At 49.6% G+C, this 12,177-nt stretch overlaps 1 protein-coding gene across 5 annotated transcripts in view; it reads left to right on the top strand.

Moving 5' to 3' along the window:
• Positions 1-12,177, top strand: part of TCF20 (transcription factor 20) — a 161,329-nt gene that overhangs the window by 144,082 nt on the left and 5,070 nt on the right. For 4 of the 5 annotated variants that reach the window (XM_074326485.1, XM_074326484.1, XM_019715431.2 and 1 more), the window contains 3 exons: positions 1,942-2,035; positions 9,539-9,588; positions 10,685-10,812. In XM_074326485.1, coding sequence (XP_074182586.1) covers positions 1,942-2,035; positions 9,539-9,588; positions 10,685-10,768 — 228 coding nt within the window. In that variant the 3' untranslated portion in view covers positions 10,769-10,812. The remainder of the gene's footprint in view (positions 1-1,941; positions 2,036-9,538; positions 9,589-10,684; positions 10,813-12,177) is intronic. The other variant, XM_074326483.1, reaches the window with a different exon arrangement.

Here is a 12,177-nt window from a genome sequence, read left to right as displayed (position 1 = left end):
ATCCAGGTTCTCTCTGTCCTGACACTGCTGTCCTCAGCAGGTTGAGCTTTGTGTTTAGAGCAGTCCCCTCATGGTGATAAGATGGCTGTGAGAGATCTCACCTTCCCATCCTCATAGCCAAGCGAGAAGATGCCTCCGGTTTTTAAGAGGGGCGAAAGTTTCCTAGAAGCTCCTTTCCCTGCACACTTTCTACCAGAAATGCTTGACACACTCCTTTCTAAATGGACACCACTAATTGAGGTTCACCACGGGGTGGGGAGGGCCTGGGGCACAAGTCCTCTGGTAGCCGACCCTGTGGGGCTCCTTTCGTAAGAAGGGCTGGAACAGCAATGGCTGCGGGCGGTGGGCCACTGACAAGTCAGCCGCACTGGTTCCCCAGGCTGACCGTGAGCCCTTTTTCCTGGAGGTGCTCAGTGGCACCGACAAAAGGAGATAGAGTCTAGGGCTTCCCAAAACGCTGCCAGCTGTCCTTGGTTTACTCCAGGCCAAGGAATCTTTCATTTCTTGGCAAAGGTGTGAGGGCACATGGTGAAAACTTCTGATTGTCGGCTCCCAGAGGATGTTGGTTTTCTGAAAGGAAGCCAGGCCCTGGGAGGGCTGGTCCTGTAGCCCTTTTCCTGCCCCATTTGTCCCTGGAGGATGGATGCCAGGGGTGGTCAGCCCAGGTCAGCTCTGCTGGAGCAGGTTACTTCCCTTTCTGATGCTTCAGGCACCTCATCTGGGGAGGGGGTGCTATGGGGTAGGTAGGAGGCCTGGTGAGTTGGTCCACGTCCATCACGTCAGGCCGCCCTATTGCTGCATCCGTGTGGTTTCAGCATCAGCATCAGCGTGAGGTGACCTTGACCCAGCTCCCTGTTGTCCTGCTACGGCCACTGTGAGTTGGGGGCATTCGTTCCTGGGCCTGTGCAGGTGGGCTTCGCTCCCACTAGGTGAGGCCTGCGAGCCACGCTGACCCCTGATAGGCTGCCATCCGGGGCCTGCCTTTGTGTGGGAAGAGGAAAGGGGGTGCCCTTTAGTCACTCCCCCCGGACAGGATATGGTCGCCCTGGAGCCTTTCTTTTCCACAAGTGCAACTGCTTAGGGAGCACTTCTTTTTCCTAGAATCAGGAACCAAGTGCCTGTATGTTCCCAGTAGCCTTACCTGGCTGTGCTTCGGCCACCAGAAGAGCCTGAGTCCCTCCTAGCAGGCGGTGTGGCTGAATTTTACAAATAGGATTATTGATGATAGGACACATTTCTTACGCCGAAGGAGTGAGCGCTCACCGCAGCCACCGAGATGAGAGATGGGCCCCATTTTCAGGAAACCTGACCATATAAGGAGGAGCTTCTCAATTACAGAATGTCTCACTTAGCCAGAAATTCATGGCAGTTTTCCTAGTGCATTTAAAATAGGATTTACGTATAAAAATACCATTTGCACACAGGAGCCCATGTTTTCTGAAAAGGGAACTATACTTGTATTGGGCATTTGGGATAAATAGAATAAAAATAAAATCTTACAAATATAAGAACTGGAAACCAAATTCCACTTTTAATTCTGAAAGGTTTATATATAACTCTACTATCTTACCCTCTCCTCCTATCCCAGACTTCCAGAAATAAACAGGTGAGATCTGCAGGCATTCAAGATAGCGGTGGGGAAGGAGGGGACAGGCAGGCATGTGGCTGGGGGGGCCGCGGGAACCCCAGGCCGGGCTGAGTGCCCCCGCCACCCCACCCCACCGTGGTGTTCCGTGTGATTTATTTGTGAGCATTTGTGAGGCTTGGCCTCAAACGTTACTACTGGATCTCCTCCATGTGTGGTCAGTGAGTGGCGGTTAGAAATCCACCCACTCATCCCGCCACCACGAAGTCCTGTAACCACAGGGACGTGTGCTGAGGTCTGACTGGCCGGGAGGACAGGGCGAATCCGGGATGCTGACGTGTGACTTTTCCTTTCAGAAATGTTCCCACTGCCAGGAGGCAGGCGCCACCTTGGGCTGCTACAACAAAGGCTGCTCCTTCCGATACCATTACCCGTGTGCCATTGACGCAGGTAAGACGGCCGCAGACCCTGTGTGTCCAGAACATCTGAAGGGGAGGACAGAACATTGTGAGTCTCTGCCCCTTTCCCTTTCTTACAGTGCGTGTTGTCTCTTCTGACCCTGTTCTGTTTGTAAATTCTAAAGGAATGCAGAGACGAGAATAAAAAGGAGTGAAATGGGGTCATTTTTTATAACAACAGTTTTATTCATATAATTCACACATGATTCACCTATTTAAGTGTACCATTCAGTGGTTTTTAGTATATTCACAGAGTCGTACAACCCGTCACAATAAATTTTAGCACATTTTCAGCACCTCATAAAACTTGCCTCTCCCTTCACCCCCAGCCCCAGGCAACCACTAATCTACTTTCCGTTTCTGTGGATTTGCCTATTCTGGACATTTCGTATAAATGGAATCATACAGTACATGTGGTCTTGGTGACTGGCTGCCTTCCCTTAGCATTATGTTTTTTAAGTTAATCCATGTTGTAGCGTGTATCGGCACTTCATTCATTTTTATTGCCAAACTATTTTGTTATAAGGATATACTTTTATTTATCATTCATCATTTGGTGCACATTTAGATTGTTACACTTTTTGATTATTACGAATAAGGCTACCATGAGTTTTCAATTCACATACAAGTCTTTCAATTCACATACTAGACTTAATGTTTTCAGTTCTCTCGGGTATAAACCTAGGAGTAGAATTACTGGGTCATATGGTAACTGTTTAACCTTTTGAGGATCTACCTGTCAGGATGTTTTCCAAGGTGGCTATACCATTCTACATCCCTCCAGCAGTATGTGAGGGTTCCAGTTTCTCCATATCCTCACCAACACTTACTATTATCCTTTTTATTATAGCCATCCCAGTGAGTGTGAAGTGGTATGTCATGGATTTTGATTTGCATTTCCCTGGTGGCTAATGATGTTGAGTATCTTTGATCAAGTCCAATTTATCTAGTTTTTCTTTTGTTGCTTGTTGCTTTTTCTTGTATCTTAGAAACCATTGCCTAATACAAAATCACAAAGATTTATGCCCGTGTCTCCTCCTATAAGTTTTGCAGTTTTACCCCTTACAAAGGTCTTTGATCCATTTGAGTTCATTTTTATATGTGGTGTGAAGGAGGAGGGGTCCGATGCATTATTTTGCACATGGATTCCAGTTGGCCCAGCACCATTTGGTGAAAAGACTAGTCTTTCCTCATTCAGTGATTTTGGTACACACCTTTGTCGAAAACCAACTGGCCATAGATGTGTGGGCTGATTTCTGGACTCTTCACCACCACAGTCTTGATTACTGTAGCTTTGTAGTACATTTTGAAATTGGGAAATGTGAGTCCTCCGATTTTGTTCCTTTTTTTCAAGATTGTTTTGGCTCTTCTGGGTCCTTGGCTGTCCCATGTGAATTTTAGGATTGACTTGTCCATTTCTGTGAAACACAGCTGTTGAAACTTTGATGGAGTTTGCATCGAGTCTGCAGACCCATCAGGGAGTATTGCCATCATAGCGTTAGTCTGCCTTCCGACTCATCATGGGATGTCTTTCCATTTATTTCCGTCTTTAATTTCTTTCAACAGTGTCTTGTAGTTTTCAGAGTATATGTTTTACACGTCTTTTGTTAAATTTATTCCTAAGTTGTTGTTTTTTTTGGTGTGGTGATAAATGGAATTGGTTTCATAATTTAATTTTCAGATTGTTCTTATGAGTGTAGAGAAATACAATTGATTTTGGTATATTGATCTTATATCCTGTAACTGCTCAACTCATTCATTAATTCTAATAGTTTTTTAGTGGATTTCTATATACTAGATTTGTCATCTGCAGATAGATAGTTTTACTTCTTCCTTTCCAATCAGATGCCTTTTATTTTTTTTTCTTGCCTAATTGCCCTGGCTAGAGTGTCTAGTATAGTTAGTGTTGGATAGACGTGGCAAGAGCGGACGTCGTCGTCCTGTTTCTGACCCACTGAATGTGATGATAGCTGTGGGATTTTCATAGATGTTCTTGATACAGCTGAAGAAGTTCCCTCTGTTCCATGTTTGTAGAGTGTTTGTGTGGTGGTGCATTTTGTCAGACATTTTTTCCAAGTTCATTGAGATGATCAGAGCTGTGTTTTGCAGTGTGATAACTGTTGAAAGAAGGGAAACCTTTTTTCTGAGAGGTGCCCTCCAGTAATTGCTGTAGAAGACTTGGGTTCTGACTCTTCAACAGCCTGGGAGAATCCTCTTTCTTCCTCAGAAGTCTTGTCTCTTCAGTGGATAGTTTCACCAGTTACTTTTTGAGCGTTGGATGTAGCCAAGACCTTCACCCAGCTGGCCCTCGTGTGATGCTCACAGTTAGGAAGAAGGGAGAGAAAATGGAAAGAAAACAGTGCAGCAAGTGGCATGGTACTTGTTACCTCTTAAGTGTTTCCCGGCTTCTGAGGGGGGAACATGACTCCATGGGGGCACCTGTGCTGTCTCTAGGAGGTGGGGTTTGATTTGGATTTGGCAGGGGAGAGAGGGCGTGGCTAACAGGTGGCAGAAGCAGGTACGGAGGCATAAGGCACATGGAGAGGGAACAACCAACATAGAAAGAATCTGAGTTCATCTCCACCACGCTCCCCTCCCGAGAGCAGTTGTTCAGCACGTCTGATGTTTCCATAAGCACATCCTCCTGCCTCTCACATCCTCCTCTTGTCCCTCCTTCCCCTCTTCTTTCTGAGTTTCTATAGAAGGAACAACTAAAAAGAACAGGAAAGGTACAGAAAGTTAATGCTTATGTCAAAGTTAGATTCTCGTAAAAGTGTGTGTTTGCACACGCTGATGGGTAGCTGGGCCAGGGTGCCTTGAAATGTCAGTTCAGGGGGCTTCAGTCTCTCCCTTTCATTCTCTTCCTTCCCCTAAATGTATCCACGCTGGGTCTAAGCTGTACCTCACCCTGGGTTGTGGTCTGGCATGTTCTATAGAACAGCCGTTAAAATCCTCCTCTCCCGAGAGCCAACCGTTGCCTTTTCTCATTTTCATGTTGCCCCTAGTTACATCAGAATGTTTTATTTTCTGGTTTAAGCTTTGTGGTTTTTAAATGGAAGTTCTTAAGTATTAAGTTTTTGGCAGTTGTAAGATTTACGTGGGGAATACTGTAAGAGTTGGCTGTCCCAGGCAGACGCTGGGTAAGAAGTGGTCTGCACTGAGGCTCCGCTCGCAACCATCAGGTGAGCACAGACAGGTAACCCCGTGCCCCACAGGGGTGCACTCCCTGTCTGGGGCACCAGCCAAGTCAAGGACGAGGCTTGTGGCCTGCCTCCTGCTCCAGTTTCTCAACAGAGCTTTCTGCAATGTGGGAATGTTCTAGATCTGTACTCTCCAGTATTCTCCAGTAGCCACAAGCCATGTGTGACCATTGAGCATTTGAAATGTGGCTAGTGTGAATGAGGAACCGAATTTTTTATTTTGTGTTTTTTCTTAAGATTTTTTTTTTTTTTTATTGGGGAAGGGGAACAGGACTTTATTGGGGAACAGTGTGTACTTCCAGGCCTTTTTTCCAAGTCAAGTTGTTGTCCTTTCAATCTTAGTTGTGGAGGGTGCTGTTCAGCTTCAAGTTGTTGTCCTTTCAGTCTTAGTTGTGGAGGGCGTAGCTCAGCTCCAGGTCCAGTTGCCGTTGCTAGTTGCAGGGGGTGCAGCCCAGGAGTTGAACCGGCAAGCTTGTGGTTGATAGCCCACTGGCCCATGTAGGAATCGAACTGGCAGCCTTTGGCGTTAAGCACGGAGCTCCCGCCTCCTGAGCCACCAGGCCGGCCCTATTTTATTTTTTTATTTAAACTTAAATTTACATGAAAATATGTGGCTAGTGGCTGGACAGCTAGCAGCTTAGCGCCACCTTAGTTAAGTTCTGCCGGTGGGGTTGGGGTTCTCCGGGAAAGGCACAGGGCTTTTCCTCCTTTCCAGGGGAGGATTGCCCGTCCATCACCCCGCACCACCAGCAGGGAGGCAGGGAGCTGAGGGTTTATAAGCCAGTGACACTTGTCCCTCTCTGTCCGAGCTGTCTTGCACAGCCTGCCCAGGTAAGTAGGTAACGAGTATTCAGCGAGGGGGAAGGCTGCCTGGGTCAGCGCAGTCAGGGCAGGCTTTGACCTCTGGCTTTGCTGGCCCAGCAGCTGCTCCGAGTGGAGAGTTGGCACCAAAGCAGCAGCTTCACAAGGTGACCATGTCTTGGGCATCTCTGAGTCTTGTTGATGACGCAAGTCACAGTGACCCAGAGGCCTGCGCTGCCCTGGGGGGCAGCTGCTTGTATTTGCCCTTCCGATCTTCTGGGGAGTTTTATTGTGTGTGTGAAGGACCTGACTGTCCAGGAAAGGCGTTCACTGATTGACGCTGTTTCTCATTATAATGGAAATAAGTCCCTGGGCTGAGAGTCCCTCGATACAGAGTCAGGAAAAGTTGGACCTTTCCACCTCTGCCTTGTTGCCAACCAATCAAACCTTGACAGAGCTGTTGGTGTCTCAGGGACAACTTTGATTACTGGGGACATCTCCATAGAAACAGAATCTTTGTTTCATGAGGCTCTGTGACTCCTGCAGCTTTCCCCTACCTGATGTTGATCCTGCATTTGTGACATCATGGCTAGCTATTTTGTGCGGCTTGTATGTCACAGGCACGGGGTTTGGCTCCAGGTGGGAAATGCAGTAATGAGAACATGAGCGCTGGTTTAAAAAAAAAAAAGATTTCATGTATTTAATGCAATGAGCCACAACAATTAAGACCCAAGGAAGAAAGCGCTGTGCTGGCTCATTAATAATTGCATTGTGCATAAAGACTCTTGCCTGGAGGGGGTTCACCTTCTACCCTCATGAAAAAGCACAGCTGGGAACTTCACTTTCTGCAGCTACCTTTGCAGCCGCCTTTCAAAGCTGCTCTCTGCTGCAGACTTTGATCTCACAGCCCAGGGTTCAGATTCCTGAGTGGGTCATTAGGAGCGGCTGGCGTCTGGCCCCTCCCTGGAGAGGCCACTCTGCATCATGACCACCAGTTCCACGGCCTTTCTGTGCCCTGCTCTGCATTCTGCCAACTAAGTAGAACTGTAGCTCTGAGGTCAGTTGTCAGTGAGCTGGAGACAGTGTCTGAGGCCTGGCATCCAGGGGACATTCCTGAGACCTTCGTCCCCCTTCCTCCCTCCTCCCTCCTTCATCCAGGAGCTTTCTCCCCTCAGCCTGGGGTCTGTATGCACACGTGTGGGTCTCGGAGGCTCCACGCTTGTTACGAGGGGCTCCGCACTGCAGAGTCCACTCTGCCATTAAGCTCCAGGACGGCATGAAAGTGGAGTGCCCTCTGGGGCACTGAGATTGCGTGTCTGGAGGCCATCTTGGTGACCAGCCACCTTGTGAGTCTTTTTCAGCTTGTATGACGATCCAGCGAGCCGCTCACTGTGACATCGCAGTGCAGCGCTGACGAGGCCCGCTGGACAGTGTAGGTTATCGCCAGGGGCCTAAAGGAAACAAATTGAGAGGCTGGCTGCCTGGCTGTGGGGCCAGGCGCCTGTTCAGAGACTCAGAAGAGGTTTATTGCCCTCCCTGCCGCCCTTGGCTCTTCCCCCAGCAGGGACCGGTCCCTGTGCCCTTCCAGGTGTCAGCTCTCCCGCCCAGGTGGCACCCTGCCAAGAATAGGACTTTCACTTCCTGGAGGTCTGTGGGTATTACGAGGACAGACCGGAGCGTTTGTCCACAGCATTCCTGCACGGGTGGCCTAGCCAGAGGTGGACACCATCTCTGGCAGATTTGTGTGGGAGACTGAGGTTTCGAGAAGTACCTGGCAGTAGTTCCAAGTTGCCTTTAGTGTGTACTTATGTTGTTTATTTCTTTTCTAATTTTTTTCACTTAAAAGGGACTGTGTTGTCTAATTTTAGACTTATGTTACTACTGGTCCTTCACAGCTGGTCACTGGGGCTGCGAGGGGCACTGAGTCACCTGTGCCAACTAACGTGGTCCCCTCCTAGTTTCTAAACCGCGGTGGCATAAAGGCGGCCAGGCCCCACACGGGCTCTGCTGTTTCTCTTTGGCCCAAACTAGAGACTGCCAGCAAGCAGTCAGCGCTGCCAACGCCCAGGTGAGAAGAAAGTGCTTCCCTGAGCACCAGTTGTCTGCCTCCCGCTGCTCATAAGCTCTCGGGCAGATTGGAGCAGCAGGAGCCTCGGTCACGCCGTGTACTTGTGGGTTTTAAATTAACACATTTCATTTACCGCCATGCTATGTGCTTGCAGGGGGGAGGGGAGGAGGTGCGCGGCCTTGCTGCCTTCCTGGTCCCTGGGGCTGGCCCGGGAGCTAAGAAAGCTCACTCTGAGGTCCTCCCGGAGTCCAGAGGGAGGTGGTGATAGTCCAGGTCTAAGCCAAATTGTCGACAGGTCTTTTCTGATTTGTGTAGGGTAAGACGACCTCACAATATTTCATTTGTGTATTCCCTTTCTTATTACTATTTCATTAAAAATCTGTGGGTACACAGGCTTCTAATCTGGACCTCAGTTTACACCTGAGTTAAATTGTAAATTTAACAAGGCTAAGTACCATGGCTGCCTCCCGCCATGCTGCCTGGGGAGCCATCTGAGAAGGTGCGATCAATATTTATTAACATTCTGCCGCCGCACCGCGCACCAATGACCTGGCTGTCGGCCTCCGGGAGCTGTGCTGGGCCGAGTGAACTCATTAACGAGATTCCCTCGCCTGTGCCACGCGCTACCGTTGTGCCATAGAGCTCGACTCACCTGGAGGTGGATGCGCGTCCTTGCTGTCATCGAGGATGCTGTCACCGTGTTAGAAGTGGGAATGAATCACTTTCTCCAAGGAGAAAGCCCCCTCGCAGGGGTTCAGTCTCCTCCGAAGCAGTCAGTGTGGATTATGGAGCTCGTGTGGGGAGCTTCTCCCTGTCTCCATGGGTCGTAGGGCGAGGGGACAGCAGGGCTCAGGCCTGGCCTCTGACACATGGCTCCCGACAGGAGAAAAGGGGCCTCCAGATTCAGTGTTCTCACCAGGAGGCGTTGGCTGTAGAATGGCGCTTAGCCTACAGTCAGGGATTTTAAAAACATTTATTGGAGATTATTTTTTGATTATTAAAACAATATGATAACATCATGGGAATACAGGAAAATATAAAGAAAATTAAATCACCTGTAATCTTACCACCAAGAGAGAACCACTGTTATATTTTGGTAGATGTCCTTTTTTTAATGCATATAAAACATTTTGATAAAATTAGGTTTGTACTTACCCATTTATGTATCCTGGTTTTTCAAGCAGTTTTTCATCGACTGTTTCCCACATACCATTAACTATCTAGGAACATTAATTTTTCAAGTGACTGAGAGTCCATCATCTCGCGGTACTGTAGTTTATTTGGGGGTGTCCCTGATGTTTTCCCGTCAGACACCGCAGTGTGCAGGCCTCTTACCGCCACGTCTGACCTGTGCGTCTTGACCAGGTGGCCCCACTCACCTGTGCTGCCCGCCAGGCCCGCCTGACTGTCCCCTTCTGTCTTGCAGATTGTTTGCTACACGAGGAAAACTTCTCGGTGAGGTGCCCCAAGCACAAGGTGAGTCAGAGGCCCAGGGAGCCTGTTCCCCCAGCGCGGGGGTGGGGATGCGGGGCTACTCCTGAGAGGCCTGTGGACACTGGAGGACCACGGCCATCCCACCAGGCCTTGCTCGGGCTGCCAACAGCTCCTGGCCCTGGGAGAGCAGAGAAGCCTGGTGCTGGACGGAGACCTGTGGCGTGGGGGCGGCTGGGACAGTTGTGTTGGAGAGAAATGGGTTTGTCTGCTTGTTAAGAGAAATTAGAAGATCAAACATCAGTCAGACTACAGATTTCCACTTAGTTTAATGGAACCCGGTTCGCAGGTGGGTGTGAGGTAAGATTGGTTGTAGGCTTCGATACATAGGCAAGGGCATTTTACCAGACCAGGAGAAAGTAGAGTTGACTCCAGAGTTTGAGGAAACGCACAGTCTCTTCCAGGTTTTCCTTCAGCAGAAGCCACTCATGGTCCGAAGTTGACAGTGGATGGGTTGCTACTGCTCGTTTCCCAGTTGGTTCAAGAGGTGGCCTCTTGGTCACCTCTTTTAGGAAAGGCTGGAAGATAAGGGAGCGAAGGGTCTGTTTCTGGGACACACGTATGTGTGTGGAGAGGGAGACACGGAGAAGGAGGCCTAGGAAAAGGCTGGGATGGTGGCAGCAGGCACCACCTGGAATCGCCTGCAGCGGCCTTACTCTCTGGCTAAGGTCACACTGACACCTGGTGGTCACTGGCCGCTCACCGTCTTCAGTCTCCAACGAGGGCCAGAAAGTACTGGAGAGAGGTCATCCTGACAGGTCTGCCTTCAAAACGCTTCTAAAAGATGCGCACTTAATGCTTTTCTTTAACAATTTTTTCCGGAGATGGATCATAGGATCTTGTCATATTCTCTTTATTTTTACTTGATTTACATGTTTCTGTTTTGAAAACTTCCCTTTTTGAATGGTCACATTTTGCCTCAGAAAACCCTGTCTAAGTATCTCCTGTTTGTCACTCAATACTGACTCTGCCTTTTCTTTCCTTTTCCATGTGCCGTCCCTCTCCTCACCTCTGCCCTCCCTGACCCCATGCTCGTTCTGCTGCCCCTCCTGTCTTGTCTCCGTGGCTTTGCCGGCGTCAGCCTCCCCTCCCATGCCCTCTCCCCCCCTTGCAGAACAAGACAGCGAAAGGCAGCCTCAGCACAGAGCAGTCGGAGCGGGGGTGAGGGGGGCAGTGTGCTCGTGGGAATGGAAAGTACAGCAAGCACAGGTGAGTCGGGGCGTCGCCCCAGCTGGACGCCGAGTGGGTGTCATGGCCTCTGCCCTCCTGCTCGCCCCAGGCCTGGCTGCACCACCAGCGTTTAAGCACGTGGACTAACAAGGTGAAGAAGACCTTTTGCCATTTGTTGCTTAGCTCCCCAGACTATCTGTGGAAGGTGGCGTGGGGCTTTAAAACTGTCCCATTGCCCCTTGGGGTTCAAGGTAACTATTCTGAAATCAGGCCTTGCGTGTGGTCTCCCTGACGCTTCTAGGATGGACCCTCGGGGGTGGGGTGCTGCGGCCAGCAGCCCTTGCTCGTCCCCATCTCATAACAGCTTATAGCCAGAGGCCTTTTGTTTTTTAAATTTATGCCATGTTTGTAAAGTTTATGGTGGGTTTTCTTTTGAAAAACAAAAAATTCCCCAAGTTTTGTTCGAAATCTTTTTCCCCCCAGTACTATGAAGGATTCTTTTTCGCAGAAGTACAAAGGGAAGGAAAATCCCCTCAAAGACGTAGTAGACTTGAGCATCTGATCTAATTTTACTCACAAAAATCTCAAGAGATTGAGTTGTGCTTTTTGTGAATGCGTCTGTGGGCTTGTGGTCAGGGTTGGCGGCGTGTGTCTGTGAAAGAAAGCAGGATGATGGGACTTGTGGCTCTAGTAGCAGCTGGTCCACTGCTTCCCGCTGGCTACCTCATCCTCCCTGGGCAACAACTGAGGGAGAAGGAAAATCAATTGTAAAGAGAAGAAAAACAAAAACCGAAATGTAATCTGGGCACTTGTTTCTGCAGGATGGAGTGGGGTCCAGTTGTCCCAGAGTGTTCCTTAAGGGACTATTTCTCTTTAAAGGAAGGGCTTCTGTGTTGACTCCAGGCGCCTGAGACCCTTTGGGGGTCAGTATCCCAGCCCTGACCAGTCTCTGGAATGTTCCCTCCCCCTTGTTACAAGCGGGGTTCTGCCTTTCTCTGAAACACCTAACAGTAATCGGAGGAAAAAGTAGAATCCACCTCAGAATGTGGCAGCTTTCCTCCCCTGAGAGTCATTGTTTCTTACTGGGTCCTGGCGCCGCCTGTTGGGGTCACACCCTCTGCTCTGCTCTGCTGTGTGATGAGTGTGACCGCTGAGGGCTTATTGTGCTTTCTCCGGGGCTGTCAAGAGGGGACTTCTCAGTCGTGCTTTTCTCTCTTCCTCTCGCAGGCAGTGGGATTGGGAATGGGGGGAGCAGAGCAGGACGGGCGGTTGTGTCACAAGAAGCAAACGGCCAGGTGGACCCCTTGGACACTGTGGGCAGCAGCCACTGGCTCTGCAGCACCGCCAGCCAGGACTCTGCGGCCCTTTCTCGCTGCGCAGCCCTCAAGGCTAGAGAGCAGGCTG

This window comes from Rhinolophus sinicus, linkage group LG02 (assembly GCF_036562045.2).
Source record: "Rhinolophus sinicus isolate RSC01 linkage group LG02, ASM3656204v1, whole genome shotgun sequence".
Taxonomy (NCBI): domain Eukaryota; kingdom Metazoa; phylum Chordata; class Mammalia; order Chiroptera; family Rhinolophidae; genus Rhinolophus; species Rhinolophus sinicus.
The sequence above is the reverse complement of the archived record's forward strand: the minus strand, read 5'-3'. Positions and strand labels throughout refer to the sequence as shown.